The sequence below is a fragment of the Neodiprion pinetum genome, chromosome 7 (genome assembly GCF_021155775.2).
Source record: "Neodiprion pinetum isolate iyNeoPine1 chromosome 7, iyNeoPine1.2, whole genome shotgun sequence".
In the NCBI taxonomy this organism is placed as follows: Eukaryota; Metazoa; Arthropoda; class Insecta; order Hymenoptera; family Diprionidae; genus Neodiprion; species Neodiprion pinetum.
This window is the reverse complement of record NC_060238.1, coordinates 26,230,146-26,254,924: the sequence shown is the minus strand read 5'-3', so window position 1 is coordinate 26,254,924 and position 24,779 is coordinate 26,230,146. Positions and strand designations below refer to the sequence as shown.

The following is a 24,779-nucleotide window of genomic DNA, read 5'->3' as shown; positions in this document are numbered from 1 at the left end:
TTTACACGTAGAAAATAGAATGCCTCGCTAACATATACATAACATTATATATGTTTATAATAAATATATATATGTAAATTTATTTAGTTACATCTATGCATATTTTCGTATGTGTTTGTGCGTAAAAATTTCATACGATGAATAACGCAAGACACTTGATCGCGATCTCGATCATCGTCGCTGTAGGATGAAAAAGAGTTACCCGACTCCCGTCTTTCTGACTTTAATAATTATACTACGTATTTGACCCCCACATAATTAAGACTCGTTTGCTCGATCAAATCGATAAAATAAGGCACCCGTTGAGACTCAATAGTCAATTTATAATAAATTATCTTCCCTGCTGTCGGGCGACCTGACAATAGTCAGAGACCTCGCTCGTTAGGCAAATTCTAGTGACCAGCTGAAGGTTGAAATATCCTTGAAACTCTACTTGAATTGCGTTCATTTGTCTGTATTGTTTGATATCGAAATTTTTAGAATCGCTCCAATAACGAGTTCTGTTGAATTCAACCGTCGTTTCCTGAGTTACGTTACATTCGTCAATGTGGAGAGAGAATTATAAAAATAACACAACATTAGTTAAATCAACACATTAGGTATAACTTTGTGAATTTATCTTATGTGATATGGTTAAGTTTAGCACTAAACTGAAAGTGAAACAAAATTTTCCACCGCTGTGATTAAATGTATAACGGACCCTGATTCCATACTCTGTTCATTCCCTCTCCCTCCATCTGACCCTCCTCCCTTCGGTTCTCTCGCCGTTCAATTTACTCTTTATGGCCTGGTAGAAGAATTGTGAATATTATTCAAAACCTGTCGTCGTTCCTCATGGAAAGGGAATATCAGACAGCAGAAAGCAGCAATCAGACATAGCTTAGATTCAACGCAAAGTGCTCGATGTTTCTAATATAGGTCAATTGAATCGTAAACTATCCGATAATGTAACGATTATCAACAAGTTCGACAAGAAATATGCACGTTACTTATAGAAATACATTATATTGGTATATATTATGGCTCGTAGTTGGATATATTATATTTTGATCATAAGTATTTGAAAGATGTATCAATTAGTCATTGATCAAAATATGAGCGGTTGACTGAGTGTATTATACGTATCCAAGATATGTGAAATAACGAAGAAGCGTTCATGTGTGTGTCTGTATGAGAAAAGAGAGAGAGAGAGAGAGAGAGAGAGAGAGAGAGAGAAATGTATACTATCATCATTTGATCACAGCGATCAAAGAACTTTTAAGGTTCTGCGAATGTCAAGCGGACGATTTCGAGAGCGCGGAAATTCTTGGCGCATAGCATAAACATGGCGTGGGGTGGTGCATGGAACTAGAAAATGAAAAAATAATTATAGGACTCTCTGCCGCCAAATGGGCATTTTATTACTTTGGTATATCTAATTACACATGAATCTAACACCAAGAATGGCGCGCCCTGTTTATTTCCAGCTTGTCTATCCTTGTACACCTACAAAATAAATATACATACGATCTCACCCACGACCACCTAGACGCATGCATCGATACAGTTTATTTGTTTATTTGATTATTTTTTCTTGTAACGCCAAGGTGTTTTTTGTATTTACCTGATTCGTAATATCGATAAAAATCGCTCATGTTTAATACCCGCAATTTGTTGATAAAAACATCAGTGTTAATATAATATACATATTGTGTATATACATAGTACAGTATAGTATACACATATATTATATTACACGTCTATAGTATAGTATGTATATAATATACTATATAATATGTATATATATACATAATATATACGAGATTCTGTTGAACAATTAGACTAAAATAAAGCTTTCGTGACGATAGAAATCGTGTGATTGTACATCACACTAATTTAATACTATGTCTCAACTAGAGCCAAAATTATTCTCTTTTCCGTATACTTATACTTATTTTAAACAATCATTAATTATATCTCTGGGGTGGGTTTTCTTTTCTCACATTCAAGAGAAATCAGGAGTACAGATCAAGTTAAAGAAGATGAATAGTTGATTTAAATATGAAATAAAGATCATAAAATAAAAATGTACAATCATATATATATATATATATATATATATATGCATATATAATATTATATTACATCGATGATAAAACTAATATTAATAATCGTAAAACTAATAATAATAATGATAATAATAATAATAATAATGGTCTCTCTGACATCGTGAATTTTAAATCGTAAATCACCATCAGTCGACATGGGCTCTTCCAATTAGAAAAAAACGTAAGAAAATTAGAAATTCGTTAAGTACCTGTTCGGCCCTGTATAATGTAAGTATGAAAATTGCAGCATTTTAGCTGTTTATTGTTTTTTCTCATTTTTAGCCCTAGGTTTTTTATTTTGCATTATGATAGATATATATAACGTATATATATATATATATATATATATATATATATATATATATATATATATATATATATATATATATATATATAAATATTTAAACGAAAAGATTTGGAACGAAGGAAGAGCGAGTATAAAAATTATTTGTATGTATACGTATACGTATAATAACCAACAAAAAACCTACGGTAATCAACGTTGTCTTCTGAGAGGCTGTGCGGTAGATACGCATATATACTATACATATATCCACCAGGCGAGTTTGGCGACCGGTGTATACGGTGTATACGCTTTGGCTGTAGCAATTTACCTGGAACATTGAGACGTGCGATTAGATACGAATTAGGACATAGAGCTGCGTGCGGTGATTTAAGCTGCCTAATAAACCTTCCTCCGACATCGGAATGTGAAAAGTGAAGATGAAAAAAGGATTTGTGAGAAAACCATTATTCGGAAAAATAATTATTGTATTAATAGGCGTAGGAAAAAAGAGTGTCGACTTACCTACGTCGTTCGATACACCGAGTAGGTTAAAGATACGTGGTATAGACGTGGAGTGAAGCAGCTAAGATTAGCAATCTCGAAAAGACGAGGAATTGGTGTCTCGCCGTTTCACCACCTGATACTGACTCTCCTAAAACGAAAAAACGCAGGGATCAGAGACGCTTTCATGATTTCAATTGCCGCGATGTTTGTTCGTTTTTAATTATTCAAGTTATCCCAGAATTACAAGATCAGAAATTACGTGGATAGTTGAAAGTAAAATTAAACAAACTATGCGAATGGATGTGTGGAAGTAACGGTACGTGTGTACAAAAGGAGATACGGTTATGAACGCATGCCAGTTTCAGCGGACATTTGTTTTATACATGTAAGTATACACATAGTTTAATAGGTATGTACATATAATATACACATATAGTGAAATGACAAAACGTACCACTTGCCGGTAAATCTTGGCTCTGATAATAATCTATAAAGAAACGTAAGAGAAGTCAAAATTTGTGCGAGAAAAAAAAATTGATAAATTTAGAGCGGTCCTTTTGAGCAGCCGATTATAGGATAGTCTGACTTTAATACGAAATAATAACTTTGTGAATAACGAAGGGCAGTGTTTTCATGTGGTATATTATACTGGACGATTGTCTGGAAAACCGAGTTACCAAAGTCTCCCTGTTCCCTCCTACACCTACGTACGAAATGAATATCGAAAACTCATGCTGAAAGTTGTGACGAAGCGATGATCTTACCACTCCAAAATTCGTGAATCTTTGAATCGCGGGGTGACCATCCGTATTGGTTCCGAGCGTAGAGTACAGTTTCGTACGAACCCTGTTCAACACCTTCCAAGGGGTACTCGAGGATGTATGGAGTGCCCGAGGCTGCTTCGGTGACCTTTGGTGTAACGGTTTTCCACGTATCTTCACCTCGCTGACGATAATTGAGCTGTAACAAAAATCAGTACAATTACAATCCTGCATTTCCGATGTCACCGACCTGGTCGATCCATGTCGAATTACTCCGAGCAAGATTACGGAATTGTGAAAAAATATGAAAACGATTGACCGAAAATTAGAAACGAAGGTTTCTCCTCTATTTTCAAAGCTATGGCAATGATCGTAACGATGAAGAAAAAAAGGCCCGAAGGCGTAACGTACTTCGTACTCCAGGATCGGCGCATGGCTGTTGACGATCCACTTAAGGATCGGAGTAACCTTATCGGGTGCGCTGTCGAGTCCGTAGAACTTAGCCTCTGCGGGGGTACCTGAGAAAACGGCGAGGGTGTAAGGAAACGAATTAACACCGTGCAATCGCTGACCGAAAACGGTTTTCAGCCTCCGTTTTCACTTTATACCAACCTGTAAGTTCGACGGTCGCATTCGCGGTCCCCATCTTGTTTGTCGCTCGGCACGTGTAATTTCCGAAGTCATCCTCCATAGTGCGGCTGATTGCGAGGGTGTAGTTAGCCTCTAGAGCGCTTATCGGTATACGGCTTTTATTCTTGCCGTTCGTGATTTTCATTCCATTTCTTATCCAGACAACCTCGGCCATGGGATAGGCGTGGACGGTGCACTTTATCTCCGATTCAGTTCCTACCGCCGCATGAATGCGTTTGTGCTCCACCTCGACCCTGGGAGCATCTGCATGTGAAATAAACAAAGTTAAAACACACGGAAGCCGAGGGGTTAATCACTCATGCGATTTCATGTACATCTGAATTCAAAATTAAAAAGACTTCAGGGATTTCGAAGGATTTCAAAAGATTTCGCAAGATATCCGGAAAATTGTACACCGGATTACACGTGTGATTAGCCTTCGGATGATCCGAAGTAAGATGCAACGATACTCACGCTTAATCAAGACGTTGATGTTTCCGACTTTGTTGCCCGCGAGGCACCGGTAAAGTCCGATAGTTTCCATGGCAACGTTGCGGACGGTGTAGTTACTTCCGTCCGGCGGGAACTCGTCGCTGGTTAACCTTTTACCCTGGAAGATAGCAGAACTAGGGGTAGCCCGACATGACATTGAAAGCCGTAGTCGAATCTCCGTGATATCATACCTGGAAGGACCACGTGATCAGTTTTGGCTTCGGCTCCCAGTCGGCGAAACAGGAGAGGGTCACGTTCGTGTTAGGCCGCTGGACTACGGTGTATTCGCCGGGCTTAACGATTAATTTTCCGGTGTGAGTGGCGGCAGTTGTAGGAGTTGCAGGAGGAACGTAGATACGAACTGAGTGACTTATTTTCTGATTTGTATCGGTGATGATGCATTTGTAATTGTCGGACTCGTCGCTCTGTTTGAAGTCGTTTACGACCAAACTGCCGTTTCCTTCTAGCTTGATCCGATCTGGTTCTGCCGTGTACGGATTATCACCAAAGTAAATGACATCGCGGTCCTTGTACCACGCGATCAGAACGTTTTCTGGAAATATTTCGCGTCGTTTTAAACAACATCTTCGCTCGGAGTACCAATGTTAGTAAAGTTTCAGAGTACCAACCCGAGTTTGACACGTTGCAAGGCAGGATCACTGTGTCGCCTACGTGCACTCGCAGCGCTAGAGGTTTCGTGAGGATCTCCGAAGATACCGAAGGTCCAGGATCGGGTTGCGAGTTTGTTTCATCTGCGTAATCGGCGTCGTCGAGATACGCATCTCCTGTTTCTGGCCTGCATCCACCTGCGATAAAATATTCAAGTCGTGTGAAAAGCCCGACGCGCAGCGACGGAAAATAGGTACGAAAAATTTTTTCTTTCCGAACACGATGAAACATCGTACGTCAAGGACGACAGGAAATGCAGTGATTTTTAAAAGGAAGGCTTGCTTTATGGTAGTTGAACACGTGATTAGATTGGCATTTGATATATTACGAAAAAAAAGTATACGCTGACGATGAGAAAGGTATCGGAGACATTTTCGCCAAAACTACATCACTGTCCCTACTCTTATTAACGAATTTTTCGTCCGCACGCGCGTTGGCGTTGAGGATGTAAAGGCTATACATTCTCAACCAAAAGTGATTCTCGTCGACGGTATTAAATAATTTGCGATGAGACGAAAATCGGAAAAAATTCCACCACAAGAAAGACGATTCCTCCATTTTTCAAAATTTAATATTTTCGTAAACAGAAATTTCAAAATAACGAGTAAATTCTTCAAACTTCACGTGTATTCGGAATAGTTGACGAATTCATCTCACGTGAGAAAGAAAAAAAACATTCCCTGGAAATGTGTAAAACTTGTCGATAACTTTCGGGTAGGGTGATAACTGACTGGGTAGGGCAGAGTTTTTTCTTTGATTGAAAACAGATGAATGATAATTTATCGTGCCGGTGTTTCGGGCATAAACGTGCTAATCGTTCGACCTTCCTTTTACCTTCAGGGAGGGACACCGCAGAGCAGCCTCATGCCCATATTTCACGGCTCGCCGTCGCGGATGACACGCACGAGCCAGGGGATGTATATAAGAAGAAAACTGGGGCAAGCAAACTTCTATCCGTTCTCCACCCCTCCGTTCCGTTGCCACCCACTCGAGTGGACAGACAGACACGTTCGCGGAGCCTCACTGGGTTAATTTAGGTACGTGCCGTAGGGCGCGGACGTGATTGCAAAGGTCTATATAGCCAGGCACGTATACGTATAGGTAGGTACACGAAGGGGTATCCTGGTACATAAATTCAACAACCTGCTCGATAATACCTTCTCGCAGTCTGTTTGGAGTGTGAAACAATTTCGTCGTTCGTCGAACACCGTCAAAATTCTACGTATGATTTTAGTCGAACATCGCTCGGTATAATTATTCTCCGTACAGTCGAGTAGCGCCGAACAATGTCGAACCTATGAAGGATAAGGCTTGATTACCAGAGAGTTCAAACTTGATGACAATTGAAATGCTTAAAAATTCGAGGTCTTTGATCTTTACGGCAGCTGATTAGCTGGATCTAAATTATAATCGCGATGTGTCTATATTTTAGACTTGTCGCGCGGTGAAGATGTTGACAATAAACTCAACTTTCGTATAAAGACAAAAATCGTAGGTGGTAACAAATCAAACAAAGTTAAACCAGGTTGTACGCACGCTGTAGAAGTAAACTAATCACGGTGCGATAATTTTGGCAATGTGTGGTGAAATTTCGCAATAAAACTCAGAGATGTATCTACATCACGCGATGACTCGTGTTTAGATCATAATTTATTCTTGTACCTAACTACACATGCAGTGTCCGCCGACTAGCCGTATATGATGACAATGAGTCGTTCGTTACGGAAAGAAAAGCAATGACGATGTAGCGTCACAGGTTATCAATGCGGAAAGATTCGCGCGACATGTTTATTGTATTACGTGTCGTATGCGCGACCATCCTAATACATACGTGAGAAGGGGATCGCGTGATTAATCGATTCCACTCACGTAATGTTGCGGCTTTATTACAAATACCTAGCGGAGAAACGGAGTGATGACGACATCTTGCATCGCTAATTTAGTACCACTGAAGAGGCGTTCAAAGATCACGGTCTCTTTTTAATAACACTCCTCGCGTCCCCTTTCATCCCGTCGTTTCTCATAAACGCGGTGGTGGCATATAAGAATAAGGTCGCGCGATGCCGAGGGTGCGTATCAAGTTGCCCCCCAGCTTGTACCGGATGAGGAGACGACCTCGTTCCGGGTACACCTAGCATATTCGAATCTGCACACCTTCGGCACCTCAGAGAACTCTAGACTGAGTTGTCGCTAAGAGGTTATACCTTCACCCGGACAGGATTTATCAAAAATCGTTTTTCTTTTTCAAATTTCCCGTCCTCCCGAGTTGCCTGGATGCCACCACGACGGGTGTACGATTATCGGAGTGACAGGGGTTGGATCTGGGTTAACATGGCCGTCTGGCGCGTGCGGCCTGCACCCCTGAAGGTGGGTCCAGACCGAGCATATGCTCGAGGTATTCGTTCGCCTCACGATTCCGGCATATGCTCTCGCCCCGTCCCTGGAATCCGTGACCCGGAACGCCTTCCAGTTTTGTCCAATTGCCAGCTGGTCGCGGGCCGATGACGACGGTGAGGGTGGCGGATCGCACGTTGGACCCAGTGCCCTTTTGGTCCAAGAGGGCAAGGTCGGGACGATGTGGAGGCGAAGAAGCGCCAACGACGAGGAACGAGGTGCATGTCGGGGTAAAAGCACAGGAGAACGGAATCGGAATCGGACACGGCCGCGCCCGCGCTGCGTTTTGCGGACGATGAAGTCATCGCGAAAACATAACCAGCTCATGTGCTCCCCACACCCGACACACTACCAAAAAAGTCCCCTTGAAACGACGCGATCTTCCGCGACCAAACTTGTCATCTGATGTCACCGCGGACCCGGCATCCGTTAACTAACTCATATTTCGATGCCGCTGTCGTTACGTAGTTTATTCAAGACACGCTCTGTATGGGCAGTGATTTCTGTGCTCAGGCACGGACGATATCTTGATCATTTTTTTCCAAAGCCCGTGGGACGTATAATATCTGCTGACTGAACTGTCAACGAAGCATTGAAATATTGGAATACAGTGGTGACCGCAATTAGTCCTCGATCGTCGCTTTCGACGGCGAAGCTGTCGCTTAGAGAAGAGATTTTAGCACACAGCTATATCAAAGTTGAGTCATACTTACACGGAAACGGTTTTCTACGAACGTAACTTTGCTCGACGACGAGTTAAATCGTGCATTTTTGCATTTGCTACTAGATCCCATTGTAACGTTCAGAGACGAGAATTTGGCGCTGCGTCAAAGGAAAAGGCTCAACTATATAAACACCTGTTCCCTGCCAACTTATAACGTGTGCTGACCTATAACGCGGCGACGAGGCGTGGCCGCGATACGAACACACATTTACAGATATAAAGTAACTCTTCGTCAGCGTCGAAGGAGAACTATCGTTACGAACTGAATAAAATATCAACTCTGGTACACGTACACGTTGAAAAAAATAATCAAACCGTTACGATATTATCATAATTAATTATACCTGACAACGAGTTGCACCTGATCGTTTTACTAGAACAGAATAGCCGGACTGAAACGTGTTCGATTCTCATTATATCACTGATGTAAATCGAAACCTACCCCTATCCTCGATTCCGTAACGGATCTCGAACTGTGAAGACTTTGTTTCGACGGGATGACGTAACCTCCGACAGCATATTTCCTCGAGTTCGTTAATGGCACGATGTTCGCCCCATTGATTCCCGTCGCGAGTATTCGTAGTGTTTATTATACGTGTTAAATACGCGTGTGGTCACGCACTCTGGTACACCGTATACATTATAACACGGACGTCTCGCAGCGCGCATACAAACGCTTTCGACTACGCAGCACTTACACATATCCCTCGTTAAAAACACTTGGGTGTGTATGATCATAAGTGCGGGTGCTGGCGCGTTACGCAGCCGCTTGTTCAACCGGGTCACAAAAGGTTTGTGCGATGGCTGGAATAGCTGCGCTATGCCCTGTGGCATATATACGCCGGCAACATCTACGCGTGCACACACACGCGCGCGGATACGTAGGAAAACGTAGCGAGACACGCGCCGTCAAAATCTACTTGCCTTGGCACAACAAGTATCCGAGACGAAATTCAACGCCTACTTTAAAGGAGCTCCAGCGTAGGGCTCGAAGATGGTGAAGTAGGTTCGATTTCAATTCAATATCAGACCCTGGTTTGACGCTAAAAATGCGTCCGAAATTTACAGATTTACCGAGCTCAGGCTCAAAGTAGGATATGTCTGGAATCTCCTTTAACTCTCCGGAGGATGGGTTAATCCTGCTGGCTCGAAACTCTTCCTTAGCGCTCAAAATCCCAACCCGGTGATAAAGGTCCGTTGATTCTGATCGATTATGGCAGAAGTACAAAAGATACGATTGAAACGTATGAAATCAAATTAAAATTCCAATAAACAGGGATCGGCTTACACACGCTTATAATCGTATTTTCTGTATATTCAATCAGTCGAAAGGGATTTTTTATTCGTAAGAACTTTGAATAAATACAATTGAAATGCGATACTTAATTTTTAAATGTTATCGAAATTCGTCAAAATTATGTCGAAATAGCCTTTGGATTATTCGTTGTCAACACTCGAATGTCACTGTAACAATATATCTGTATACGATGAGTCACAGGTCCGATGGATTAGCTGTAGTTTCGATAGGTTTAATCACTCTCTGGCAGCGTCAAAGTTGGGTCTGGTACTTTGCTTTTGAGGAGTCGGAGGTTCAATGTAGGACTTGTTCTGAAATCCTTGTGACCCAGAGGGTCAACGTAGGATTTCTAGGTTCAGTTTCCTTCAAAGTAGGTTTGTACGAACCTTGATAGGGTCAAACGTAGGCGCTGAATTTCGACTCGGGTACACCCTATCTAGCAGAGGCTATGCGTTATGCTGCGGCATGGGGAGAGGAGGAGGTCGAGGAGGAGGAGGAGGAGGAGGTGGTGGAGGAGGAGCCACGGTCGCTGATTACTTTCGTTATCGGGTCTTGGCCAATTATCACCTGCCTATCTGCCATCGGTGTGAGCGAATGCGAACCGCGTCGAGCTCGATGTAGGGCTCTGAATTATACGTTTGAATATTTATACAGAACACCAGGCACCGCCGTTGCAGCTACGACTATTCTACACAAGAGCATCGGTTACAGGTATCTTCGCTTTCGAAACACCGTTGGTAGAACGATTGAAAGAATAAACTACGCGTACGAAATCGTGGCCCAAGTTTTCTTTAGATAGGTTTGTATCGATAACAGATTGCTAGATCGCTGCAGCAATTATTACCGCCTCTAACGTGTATCCAACAGCGTCTTACGAACCGCGCGAAAATATCAAACCGACAGCAATGTGCCTGTAGTACGGTATCTGGGACATGGGGAATACTTCACCGCAGATCCACGAAACTAATATATAAATATACACACACACATATACGTATACATGTGTGGATAATCCATTCTCGAATGTGACGCGGGTCTATATATACACGTATCTGACCAAACGATTTTGCAACTGCGGGTTAGCGCATTCAAATATTTATCACGTTAAATCAACAAGATTTCTATCACCTTTTTCAGTCTTCCCAAAAATATCTTTCGAAAGAAACGAACATATTGCAGTTAAGAAAGAAGAGCCAAACAGAAGAAAAAAAAAAAAAAAAAAAAGTACAACTACGGTGCTTCCGAAAGAACACATCTTTTTTTTTATTTATTTTTTTGTACAGCTGTGTAAAAAACGCGATTGTTACAAGTTTCTTTGCAAAATATTAAAATAATCGAGGCAAATATTTGCTAACACCGACGTTGCCGACACTCAATCGTGTATCGAATATTGACAGTGGATGTACACCCCCTGCAAGTATCTATAGGCATACGCACAATACGGATGGACGAATGTGCGCATAAAACGAGCGCAGATATACCGAGGCGTCGATACGGTAATACGTACGAAAATAGGTTCACGGCTGTGGCGTCTGCTTCGCCCTTCCCTGGCTTGTCCTGCCCTGCCCAGCCCTGCCCCATTACCCACACAGAGACGTGACTACACCTACACGTGCGTTGCACGCATGCACGTGTACGTCCGAAGACTCTGCGAACGATTTTCTCCAGTGCTCGAATCCTTCGTCCGTAATACACTTTTGTACGTATAACGTGTGTCTATGTATACGACGTATAATCTTCTTCATTGATTCGCAGCGGCTGCCTCGGTTCTTCGCAGCCGCTCATTGCACTTGATACAATAACATATCTAGTTCTCTCAATAAAACTCCAATTACCGAATCGTCTTGGCTCTTAATATTCGGCGTCGCCGTAGCTTCGTCGTCCTTGACCACGCGATGAAAATTTTCAGTATCAAGGCCGCTCGACGACGACGACGGTCTTACCCGTCTTGGACGGCGTTTATATCGAAAGGTGGATGCGGTACGTGCGTCGGGGTTCGGGTGAATTAAGATACCGCATCATCGTCGGGGTGCACGGACGAAAATATAAAACGGTTGCGGTCAGCGAGTCGCGGCGCGAACAGATCCGAACGAGAGTGAAACTATTATTAGCTTACAGAGAAAAGAGCGATGGATAGACGGACAGATGAATAGATAAATCGATGTGCATGGTGGCTCGAGGCGGATAGCCGCAAGGTGTAGACCGCGTAAACTTGGCGATTGAAACTAAACAGCAACGCGGAGATCATTACGCAACGTGTGTCGGCCTTCTCTCTCTCCCTCTCTCTCCTTCTCTTTCCTCGGAAGAGCGTTCCTTCTAGCTCGCCTTCACTTTCGACGCCGATGGACGTAATGGGCGGATCTTGTTTACTCGTATATCGCTTACATTTCACTATATTACTACACCACGTAATCTTTTATCTGGAGTGACGCCTTCGGCCTCCGATGCTTGGATGTGTTGGCGATAACCGCGTGCATTTCACGCGTATATGCACCCGGCACGCGGACGCGACCGCGGTGAAAAGTCACAGTGACCGACTCGCCGAGTCATGACTGGGTCAACCGTCGTTACCCAGAAGCTCTCCCAGATACCCTCCAGCCTGCGGGCACCAAGGCTTTCGGAGGGATCGGAGGTCGGGCGTGGAGGCGTCTAAATACGGACTGGGTCACCGCGGAGTGCTGCAGCCCAGCCCGAATCCCTGTCTTTTCGCCTGCCTCTGCACACACCGATCCTCGGAAAAACTATTCGTTTAGTTCGAAGATCCGAAACGGTGTCAAGTCGTTTATCGAGGGATCGTTACGCAACTGGAATTGAAATGTTCGGACGTCGAATCGACGCGCGGGCATCGTCTTTTTTTTTCGAAAGTCGCTGCAGGTGCGTACTACTCAACGGACACATAGTACGAAGAGAGAAAACGAAACGATGTATGAAAAAGAAATCGCTGTTTACCGCGTCTACTCGGTCGGTCGAAAATTATATACGATCCGTGTGTAGCGCAATTTTTCTCTTTTACGAAACGTGAAACCCGAATCTGATGCGTGTAACGCGCATCATGTTATGCTATAAGCTGCAAGAGCAGTGAGATAGATCAGTGAATAGGGACGGCAAGAATTCCTCGCAAATACGGCTCAATGCGCGCGCTTGCCGATTTACGTTTACGTGTGTACGAGGAACAGGCCTCGGAAGAGATCCGAGAATCTCGGAGCAAAACGTTACGGGTGGATTCCACATTGCAGCTCCGCGGTACGTTATAATAAATAGGCTCGCATTCCGTCGTCGCGCGGGACTCGTCGCGTTATACCCGAATTAGACGTAAGACGGAAGTGAAAATTCAATCCTATGGTGCGAAGGGCCGTGATTCGAGATGCGTAGGAACGTATAGATACGTCGGTGACGACGCTGACGGAATGCCGCTGGCACCGGTTCAACGGCCCCGGCATTCGCGACGATCCTCCGCGAATTTGTAAAAATCCGGCACACTTACGCGTAAACATATACCACTTTTAGTAACCCGGACGAAATTTTTCCGTCGCGGCGATTAAATACGAAATTCGTTAGGCGTACGCCGTTAATTACCGCCTAGGCGTGTATAACCCATTAGCCGTGTACGAGTTCCGCACCCTGCGCCAGAGAGCGTTGCCCATAAACGGGGCATATTTCGGGGCTACCGTTACCCGTGACGTGCAAACTCGCCTAACTCTACGCCTAGGAATGACGCGCGAAGCGGGGACCCATGCTCCGGGAGATCGTGACGATAGGGCACAGCCGTTAACCGTCCCTGCAGGTCAACGATCGCGGTCATACGAGGAAATCGCTCTCGTCGATGCTCGCTCACCCGACAGGTGGATGGATTCAACTTTATATCGCGACACGAGCTCCGGCTACTTCACGAGCCAAGTGCCGTATAAGGGGTACCTTACAACCTGCGTGCGCGAGGTTCAAGGTGGATCGTGCGAAAGAGGAAAAAGTCATCCCCGTAATCACTTTTCAACCGGTATACGCGCGAGACAGCTTCGCTTCGATACCGCGGTCCGTCTTACTGGATGAGGCGATACCGATCCGATATCTCGACCGCAGAATAATACGAAATATTTTGTCGATAGTTTAAACTACGTTTCTCTGCCTTGCCGACCACCGGATCGAGACTGCCCGATCCGCACAGATCGATTCGCCGACTCAGCAGCGAGTCTTTCTTCGTCTCCGGGGGATGTTTGGCGAGTTTTATAACGGCAAGGGAGACAGGTCGCAGGTGCAGGCTCGGAGCATCCAGTCGAGGCGACCGTGAGCAAACAATGATACGAAAAAAAAAAAAAGAAAAAAATATAGTCCCGCGGTGTAGTCGAGTCTTGGTTGAGATGTGATAAGAGAGGCAGACGGCAAGAAGCTGAGGTGATTTTTGGGAAGCTTATCGCGTCCTCGGGTAGACGTTATGCTACCACAATTTGTAGAGGAAGGTACAGGTGCTGCTGGGCCGGTTCGGTCGACTAATACTAACAATCGCGCGATTCTTCCGCCACGGCGACGAAGTGGGTACGGTACGGTAAAGTAAACTGCGACGCTTCGTGCGTATACGGACTGAGTTATTGCACGCGGTGTACGCCGTCGGAAACGGCGTCGACCCTGCAGCTGCATTGCAACGAGCAGACAGAGAATAGGTACCCACCTACCTACACACTCCTCCGGTGGCTGCACGGCTCGTTCTTGCTGGGATGCAAGGGACTGCGGAGAGTCAAGTACGGATTGTATTTTTGTACACCGGATAATGGGACGACGGGACTAGGAGAGCCAGTCGAGTCGCCATGGTGAACAGCCGCAGCACGCGCGCGTCGATTTATTTATAGGAGGGTACGTCTGCACGCTTAGGTATACGTCCAGGGTATGTGCGGCTATGGGTGTTTCGATAAATGAGAGGAAAAGAAGATGAGGGGAAGAAAAAGAAAAAAGAAATTGTAAAATAGAAGCCTCGTCTCTTTGGTAACCTTTCTTTTTTTACCCATTCGATCCCCCGATCCCCGAAATCCCCTTGTTTGTAGCTTCGGATCGAATTTAAGAGATTCCAACAAATCTATTCGTTTCCTTTTTTTTTTCTTGTGTTCTCCAATGTGGGTGTAAATTTTCTTCCCGAAAAGAAGACTGTTCTTTCGAATCAACTTTTCAACTTCATCGGAATAAATAGCCCGTAGTGCTTGATCCGTCTACGAATAAGACTAGATTACGGTGTATAATTTTTGTTAAATGAAAAATGGTACAGCTGGGTTGGGAGAGCGATTATTGAGCTAGATGAAAATCCCCGTTTATTTTACACAGACCGAGGTGTAATATACGGATATTTGTTATTGAAGGAGGTTTAACGAGTTCCCCCCCCCCCCCCCCCCCCCCCCCCCTCACCATCGCGTCGGGTATGTTTAACCGCAGATTTCTCACGCACGTGGACGTCGAGTATAGTTATTACGGAATAAACGAGGGGTAATTTATCGCGTAGAAGCGTCTGCAGAGAGAGAGAGAGAGAGAGAGAGAGAGAGAAAGTCCGTGCATACGACGCGGAGATGAGCGTAAGGAGATGATGGAACGTCTGCCGAACCACCGACCCGTAAATGATACGAGCGGATCGCAGTCGGCTCGGCGGAATTAGTAGTATAATGCAGGCTATTCAAGGAGCGCGCGAGAGCATTCGGGCCGCATGCAGTCGTCAGATGCCACGGGACGCCGCAGGCGGGTGAAAAACCGCACCGTGTCAATATCCGGCCGCGATAAGATCTCACCCTGCTGTTCCTCGGTAGTGATATAATTTTTTTATCTCCAGCGAAGACGCGTGGGAGACGCGGGTGGCTCACCTATGCACGTAGTCGAAAATTATATGACGCGTGCGTGTCTTGGGATGGAAGAGGTCTGCGTGTACATATAGGCGGGAATAAAAGTTTACGAATACAAGCGTCGCGGTGAGATCCGTTAATTAAACACCGTTGCTAGAACCACGCGTTATGGATCCAAGTGACAACGCGTATCCGGGAAAACGAGAAGACAATGCGCGCCAGGGGGACTGGAAATTGGGTCTAGCTAGCGGTAGTTGGATAAACAAACGTGTACAAAGGGGCTTTGAAGGCCCCCCTCCTGGAGGCCGGGTTGAGTTGAAATTACGATTTTGAAAAGTTCCGAAAGCGACGAGTTCCAAATTTTTTTGCTGGCGAAATGGTTATTCTGATTTTTTCGGTTTTCCTGATTTTTTACACCCACTTGTTGAGTAAACTACGCTGTCCGAGTTTTGATTGATTTTCAAAATCTGGCATTGCAATTTTCAACCGTCGGCTTTCCGACCATTCGAAACCTCGTTGTTTCTTCAAAGTTTGATTTCTCTATTCCTTCGTTTCGCCGCCAAATAATTATGACCATCCGCTTTCGGCACTTTTAAAATTTGGAACTTCAATCCCGCCGTCGGAGGAATTCAAACGGCGTTGGTATTTCGCTGGATCTAGGCGAACCGATGACGTGATCCGCTCGGATCCAGCCTCCGAGTCCGCGCCCGCGATATAATTAGTTCCTCGCGTCCTTTCGTGACATCATCGACTTTTCGATAGAACGTCGTCGGCCAGCCGCGGTTAGAATGACTGCTGCGGTTTTTCCTCGATTCTCTCTCTCTCTCTCTCCCTCTATCTATCTCTGTAAATATACATAATATAAGGCGTTTTACGCTATTTTTTATTATGTACCCTTTTTCACCCTATCGTCGACGGCAATTGTCGGTATAATCGTGATGACGCCAACATTCTTTACAGTTTATACCAACTGGAAAACGGGTCCACGGTTGACATTCGCGGAATTTTCTCCCCGCGGCAATATTGCGCGATGAATCACGTCACCCCAGATCCAGTGCCGCGGATTACGTCAGGGTGCCGAGTAACGCAAGGCCGTCAACAGGAAACGGGAAACGGTTTTTTACACTACGCTTGGAACGCGAAGGGAGCGGGGGATGCTTGTTTACGAAATTGAACGTTTCCGGTATTTATCAACTATTTTACCCAAACCGAATTCCCGCGATCACCGGGTGCAGCGGCTCTCCCCGCGTAAACGTAGACGTAGACGGGGTGGGCCCAAATTTTCGGGAATAAAATTCCGCAACATTTCCAGGTTTCCCAGGACCTGAAACCTAATTTTCCCCTGACATTTTCCCAGTTCTGGTAAGTTACGAGAACCTAAATCGTTCAGCCAATTAACTCTATGTTCGGTACAAATTAAATTCGAGTTAGCCAATTTGTTTTCTCGAGGATGACAAGTAAACTTGTTACGTCAAAAATCGTTTCTAATTCCCGTGACAAAAAACTGATACTTTCAGTTTTTTCCATAACCAAAATCAAATATCCCCTGACGACGATTCCAGGTTTTCCAGGTGTGTGGCCACTCCGGCAGACCTTTACGCGTTCTGAGGCCATCTCCTCCGGGCCTTCGGTTCCAAGCTCCGTCCGCTGCATCACGCTACCGAAAAAATCGATAGGTAACTACGTCCGGAAATTCCATTAAATATTGTTCAAAGGTGAAAGGCACGCTGCGGGCTTGGAACCGAAACCGTCTAAAATTGAAACCTTACCAATGATCGTTCTCGGGTGTTGAATATATTATAATAACTAGGTGAACGAGATTCGTCGATCCTTGACCAAAGGTTCGAGTCGACTCGGCGTAGCGATGCATAATTGCGCGAACACACACACACGGTGCAGAGCACAACGCGCGGTGGAGTTGTTTGATCATTTGGTAACAGATGCCGGTACACAATTCCAGCCGTTTGTTATAACTGTGTACTGTCTACGTAATGCCGTTGCAGTTGCGCAATGACGTACGTACATCCATTTGTGCGACGAGTCGAAAACTTCTGTGTCCGCGGTGCTTCATGGTATGTATTTTTAGGGAGACGCAGTTTCACCATCCGACTCTGACTATCGCTCGAGCTCCGCCGTCAGCTGAGAAGACGTATCCGATTTCTATTAAATTCACTTCCAGACGTCGAACCGCTACGACGGCGTCAAAAATCATAAAGAAAGCTCAATTTCTATATATAACCGAGGCATCGGACCTCGGTCGTCCCGATTTACGACCGTTGTAATTCGTATTGGCATGCCATAGTCGACACACGCCAAAGTCGGGATAACTTCGATTTCAGATCTGTCGATTATACCTCAAAGTAATTCAAACAAACATAGAACTGGCTTTGACGTTGCACCCAATTACTGGCACGTACTGTACGTTTCCCGTTCACCAGTGTCTTTTCATCCGGTAAAAGCCCTGCTTGTCAATTCTCGATCGTTCCATCTGTTCGTTTAACGGTATACCCTAGACTCGTTCTCGGCAGCAAAAGATCCGTAAAACTCGACCAATGCGTCGTTATTCGAACGCGGGTTACAAAAAATCGTGAAAATCGCTTACGCCTCGCAATATACATGCATGGAATGGTGCAACAAGTCGGCAGGGTCGATTCTACACACGCGTGCAGTGATCTCTCGACGAAACTACCATGCATACGTGTACGAGGGGCGTGTATGTGCGGCTGGTGCACATCTTGCACAACTCGGCACTGTTGAAGCAACCACTATCAAAGACGCATCGTTATCAAAAATTCAGCCCGAGTGCAGGGGTCAAATTCCACGAACTCGCGAGCAGCGAGTTCCTCTGGCGCTGGATGTAATACCGTGGCACGGGGAGCGAGTCTCTCTCTCTCTCTCTCTCTCTCTCTTTCTCTCTCTTTCTCTCTCTCTCTCTCTCTCACACACTCGAGACAAGCTTTGCGACTCACGTTATACTCGCGAGTAGCCCGTTCGCCAAGCGAATTCCAGGCCTCCCTCTTACTCTGAAGCTTGTTTTCCTCGTACCGGCGACGAAATAAAACAAGCGGGTGATTCGACTGACCTTGATGATTCAGTCTCTAACATTGTTTAATAAATTTTTTCTCTATTCCAATTGATTTCACGCCGATGGACCGATCGAACCCAAAATTTGATCAGCGATGAGCGAAGGAAAGCCGCGTCGATTGAGACCAAGGTCGATACAATCGGGTTAAAAATTGTCTGTACGCAAGTGTTTTCTCTTTGAAAAAATAATAGCGCGAGGTTAAAAAGAGGAGAGAAATTAGATTCTCGGAGGGCGGTACGATATGCTAAATATTTTGCAATATCGAGTAAATAGGCTATGGGGGAATATAAAAGCGTCGCGGCACCTCGGCGTCGGCGTACAACTTTCCCAGAGAATTCTCATCTCGTTTTCCGCATCGTTGTCGAATAAGCACGTTCCCGCGCGCGTGTAATTCACGTCGCAATGCTGCCGTTTATGGCTGATCTCCGTCCGCAGGCTTCGTCAATAAGACTAAATTGCTTAATTACTCGGGCAAGACTACCGCGTATAGCGTAACCGTAACAAGGAGGACACGAGGATACACTTCGTTGCAGTAAGTCATGGTGGGTGGGGGCATCGTAACATATATTATTATTCATCGAGTACGATTGCTAGTGAAAAACAAGTTGTGTAGAATAATTTGCTTATCAATGTTGCGTTCGGATTCCGGCCTACGAATAGTGCATGCTCACCTTCGGTAATCGTACACGTGTAAAGACGCGTGCGTGCCGCTGATCGCATTCTGTGTTATACAAGAAAAGAACGAGTAAAACTTATATAAAGTACAGTAAATAGGATTATTCGGAGTCTTCGACCGCGAACTAATATTTGGACGATTCGTATTTTTTAACATAATTTTGTCTTCGGCTCTGAGATCGCCTTGTGAAATCTGTTGAGAGCTTCTTCGCGCTCAAACTTTTTAAACACGTAACCGTTTACGTATACCTATATCCATACATAAGGCTTGATCACCTTTATTGCGAGGTAGGTACATATACAAGGTATTCAACGCGTCACCGCACGTGTAAATATTATACACACCATGGAAATGAAATCGCTGCGAGAACGGCGATGCGTCTATTACCATAGGCGCATACCGAGGTGTAATGTGTATAATATTAAATTACGAATGGAATGTTTCGGGTTTTCAGAGCTGAACTTGGAACAGAGTATTTTCTAATTATACAACAACATATCTTGCGCTTTTATTTCTTGTTTCAGTGAATCGTGAGCTTTGATCAACGACCGATGAAGCTGTGGTTTCTTATCCTGCCTCTTGACCTTTCTCTACATTTCAAACTTTAACTCCTGATTTCTCTGTTTTCGGAGAGAATGGCAAGTTATTTTAGTCACGCCGAAAAAGGAAAGTTGAAATTTTGCTAGATCTCGACGTCAAGATCCAGAGAATCACCTCCGACCATCTTTGGATGGACGCTGTGTGTGTGTGATCAACTTTAAAAACTTGGAACGGATTAGATTTTGGCTCTGATCGATCAAGTACTTTTACAATTATCTAAATGACAAAATTCCCAAAAATCAATTAAATATATCTTGAGAATGGATGAATGGATTTCAATGAAAATTGGTACCACGAGATTTTTTGGGTCGCTAGTCACGAATCTAAGGTCAGTTTGGCAAAATTCAAATTTGGCGTATTCAATATGCTAAGAGAAAAAATTAACAACATTTGGATTTTGATGAGAATTGGTACTCGTCGCTTTTTTGGGTGGCTGATCACGAAACGGAAATCAGATTACGAAATCGAAAATGGCGATCCAATATGGTGGATAAAAATCTAAAAACATTACGATTTTGGTAGAAATTGATAGACGCAGCTTTTTTGGGTCACCGATAACGAATACAAGGTCAGAATTCCAAAATTTGCAATCGTGTATCCGTTACAGTGGTTTAAAATTTAAACTATCATCAATTATTTTCATGTAATACGGTACCTGAGGGCCTTTAAATAGTCAATCACGAACCTGAATTTGCAGTTGGAAATTCAAATTCGATATTAATGTATTTTTTTTTCCTGTAAACTTGGAAACTGCAGCGTGAAAACCGAAAATTCGAGGCCTGGCTCGTGGCCAGCCTAAAGTCACTTGTTACCATTATCGCTCGGTTACCAACATTTGGACCGTTAATTAGGTATATCGTAAGAATGCGGCGTGCAAACGTGCTTCGCCAAGATATCATCTTGCTCACGTACGACGGACGACGCGTTTTGCAACGGACAAACGAAAAGCGGCGTGCTCGGCGAGAGCCACAATCAGTGGAAATTAATTTACAAGTTATCGTCACCGTAATTCTGGACGCATAGGTATGTACGTGTGACAGCCGCATAACGTTCGACGAAACACAGCGAAACATCCGCTGGAGAACGGAATTGCTTGTAAATAATTATATGGATGCCTGTAGGCACGTATCTATAGTTGTACGACAATTATGGAGGAAAGAGAAAGGGAGGACCTCGAATCTGACACCTGATGCTATCCGGCAGACGAGAACGAATTGACCAGCTCCGAAGATTCGACATTCAATCATTGGAGAAGGAAAACAAATTCTTTACAGCCCACCCCAATTCGCTTCAATCGGTACGGGTCTGCAGAAAAATATTTTATTTTAGCTGCATGGGATGTTTTTGGTAAATATTACGTTTTCGAGTGAGCTGAATCTAAAAATGACGTCCGTTTCCCTCCATCACGTACGGTATTGTTGCAAAAGACAAGGTATTCGCATAAACGCAAGAATAAAGGAAAAACCACCATTTCATTACAACGAAATAAACAATATTTCTTATAAAAATAAACAAACGATTTCTTTAGGAAATGTACTCCACATTTTTGGTTCATTCTTCTCGGTCTCAGTGAGTAAGAATCGATAATGAGCAGTATAAAAAAACCTGTGCAGTTTTTTAGTTGCAGACGCGTGCCACTGGTCAATCCGTCTCGATTCTCTGGAATATGAAATGGGATCGAGATCGGATACTCCAAGTTATTCGAACAAGCATAAGCCGGTCTCGCAGATTGACCCGAGCCACGGATACTGACCATCGCACAGCATCGAGATTCCATATACCTGCCCGGAATTTTGGCCCTCATTATTTCGCCGGCGGCTGCAGGGTTCGCGTTCGCGTTGTTACCGTCACCATCCTTGCCATCTCGCATTTCACCGCGGTGTCGAAAAATTCTCTGTCCCATAACGTGAACTTACGACACTGACGCCAGCCGAGAAGACTGAGTTTGCGTTTGACTCGCGTTAATTTCATTCCCACTCGAGCGGATCTCGAAGGCCGCGCGAAAGAAGCCGCAGTCTTAAAGAAATTCGGGTCAACTATGCGGATTGATTGAGAAAATAACCGGGAATAACTTCTAGCGCGCGTTCGTCGCTACACTTCCAGAGTGTCTCAGGGCTCGCGATTAGTTGGCGCCGTTTTTAACCCTAGGACAAATTTGATACCCAATTTCTAGCAATTGTGTCGATATACGTACGCAGCGCGTCTGCGCGCGAAAGTCGGTTCGCAAACACATCGTGTCTGGTAATACCAAAAACAAGTATCAATAAGGGGCCATCGTCACACTTACCAGGAGCGATGAAGAGGAGGGTAAACAGAGCTGCGACCTGCACAATGCTCTTCATGACGACTGTCAACGGTGAATGACTAGTTATCTTCTGACGGAAGAGGGTGATCGATGATCACGACACTGTTTCTCTTCTTACCGTTACCACGATTACAACTATTACAACCGCCTCCCGTGAGTCGTCGATGGGGCAAATAGTCGCGTGTAGAAATATGCTCTCGCTAGTTTATCTCGCACGCGTACCATACGCATTTAAACAAGATTGACAACGCACGCGCACTCTCGCTACTTCTCTCTCCCTCTTCCTCCGGCGGTACCAGACACGCGCTTTCGACGTACCGAGGTGAACTGAGCTCGGACCGTTCAAACTAAACCACGAGCGCCCAGCCAGCAAACTTGCCGATCGTACAAGAGAGGAACTTGCGCGCAACGGTTGCGCACGCCGCAACGCCTATTCATCGCTCCTAGAAAACCGAGGATGAGCCTTAGGACAGCGGTCGGCGCGGTACCAGCACTACCGGCTTATACACCGAGAATATCGTGGGTCACAGACTGCTCGACGATCTCCGGAATTGATTCCGTCATAATGCGGTGGACGGTCGCTTCGCCGAAACTCCGTCTCCCTTTCATTCTCGACATCGGTTACTCGTGACCACTGCAGTTGGTCCTTCGCTGCCAGGTAAACGGCAGCTGCGAAAGGCGCTTTTTGTTCGTAATCGGATCGAGGTCCTGAAAAGTTGCAGATTCCAGATGCAGCCACCGTCCGACAATTTCCTCTCACGTTTGTGGCACAACCCGGAAATCGATGGTTCGCGGCGTCGGTAAATGTCCCGAGAGCAACGCTGCTGATGCCGCGACTGGGAGTGTCGCTACCTTTGCAGAGTCTCGTTCCTTTGGGACGTGCTCGTTTTACCGACGTCGAGTAACCCAACGAACCCGACTAGGATTCCCCGTGGCGCGATGTGCCTGTAAGTGCTGCGCGACTTGGTGGATTTCTAAGCTTCCAAGAGCCCGGCGCCAACCCTTCTCCGGAAAACGGCTCGACCCCTGAACCCTCCAGGAAGTAGGAGGGACCGAACGAGAGTCGAGGTTGTTGCCAAATTGTGCTGAATTGTTTGAATTGTTTCGTTTTTTTGGAATTGAAACTTTTAAGGCAATGTTTCGGATGTTTAGTAGCGGTGGTTTCAGCTTCTAAGATACGCATAACTGCGGGGAGAGTTTCCTTGGTAAACAATGCCGGAAAAGCCTTTGTGTCTAAAGTTATTCAACAAGCCGGAGTGGAATGGAATATCAAACAATTTTCTTCCCAACATGACACGGTGCGATACGTAGACGCGAAACAGAGAAACAAACCGATGTAGATACTACCCAACTGTATATCAATGACAAGATACTGTGCAATAAAGAGAAATGAAACGAACGAAGCAAGCATTTTTTTCTCACGCCTCGAAATCACCCGATCAATTTTGAATTTGACGATGAGGATTTGGTTGCGACGTATGTTACAATACCTCACCCTGGTAACAACCCCTCTTAGGATCGTTAGGTATAGCATTTACCGGAGCGGGGTGTGCCGGGGGACGTAGGTAAGTCTGGGGGCGGAGGCTATTCAACAAGTCCGAGAAACTCCTCACTCCGTTCGCGTGTCGGAATAGAAAACAAGCGTATCACAAGGCTTTATACCGCCGCAGGGCGAAATCTCAACCGGTGAAAAGATATCAATATCACGTTTCACTTGCACGATCTGCAGCTGTGAGAATACGAATGAGAAAATGAACGTAACACGCAGATATATTAATACGGGACTCGCTCCCGAGTGAAATCACCTAATTTCGCGAGGAAAATATTATGGATTTTGAGAATCGAAATCCGGGGACACGGGTCATACCCTGAAATTTGAGGAGAACAAAGAGCGGTTTTTATTGAATTACCATCACCGATCGATAATCAATTACCTTAAACAAGCTACCTTTCTGCTCGAAGCTTCCATCGTATACCCAAGTTATATTTTGCGAGCGTAAAAACACCTGGCTGGTCTGCACAAGATGAGGTTTGAAATTCCCTGAAATTCTACAACGGTTTATCCAGAAACAACACTCGATTTTCTTCGAAAACTTTTACGCAGACTTGAAAGTGTACATTAGTAATATAATAATAACAGTTTTGTGAGAAACTTTTTTATTCAAAGATTCAAAAAATAATATCTACTATTTACGTGTTCCTCAGCCCCGGTATATGTGTATACGAGTATATGTATATAGACACTTGCGTTTATCGTAACGTAAAATTCATGAATTTTCAACGAAACTCTACAGCTTCGACACGGTCAATTCTCTGCCACGAAGAGAGAAATTCTCTTGTATTACCAACGTTTTCCGGAAGATCAAATTCTTTGTTGAAACGTGACGGATTGACAAGGGTAGGCTCGACGCGATTCCGGCAAGCGCGCATTCCGCCCGTCTACAAACGCAGCAAGG

At 44.7% G+C, this 24,779-nt stretch overlaps 1 protein-coding gene across 2 annotated transcripts; it reads right to left on the bottom strand.

The window, feature by feature from the left end:
- Positions 1-2,461: 2,461 nt before the first annotated feature.
- LOC124222929 (limbic system-associated membrane protein) lies at positions 2,462-22,668 on the bottom strand. Of its 2 annotated transcripts, XM_046634443.2 has the most exons (10): positions 22,306-22,668; positions 5,390-5,566; positions 4,952-5,313; positions 4,743-4,878; positions 4,251-4,532; positions 4,050-4,156; positions 3,642-3,837; positions 3,332-3,364; positions 2,896-3,025; positions 2,462-2,701 (listed from the first exon to the last, which is right to left on the bottom strand). In XM_046634443.2, the coding sequence occupies exons 1-9, from the start codon at positions 22,358-22,360 to the stop codon at positions 2,922-2,924; spliced, it is 1,452 nt and encodes a 483-aa protein (XP_046490399.1). In that variant the 5' UTR covers positions 22,361-22,668; the 3' UTR covers positions 2,462-2,701; positions 2,896-2,921. The 2 variants fall into 2 exon arrangements, with proteins under 2 accessions (XP_046490399.1, XP_046490400.1); XM_046634444.2 differs by lacking the exon at positions 3,332-3,364 and having other exon boundaries at positions 22,306-22,667.
- Between the last annotated feature and the right edge of the window lie 2,111 nt (positions 22,669-24,779).

What these genes read in the sequence shown, in the direction of transcription:
- LOC124222929 (XM_046634443.2), bottom strand. Translation starts at nt 22,360, where the DNA reads ATGAAGAGCATTGTGCAGGTCGCAGCTCTGTTTACCCTCCTCTTCATC. An exon ending in CGCCGATCCTGGAGTACGAA is followed by an intron (nt 3,838 to 4,049) that starts GTACGTTACGCC and finishes TTTTTGTTACAG; the next exon opens with CTCAATTATCGTCAGCGAGG. An exon ending in CCAAGATTTACCGGCAAGTG is followed by an intron (nt 3,026 to 3,331) that starts GTACGTTTTGTC and finishes TTTTCGTTTTAG; the next exon opens with GAGAGTCAGTATCAGGTGGT.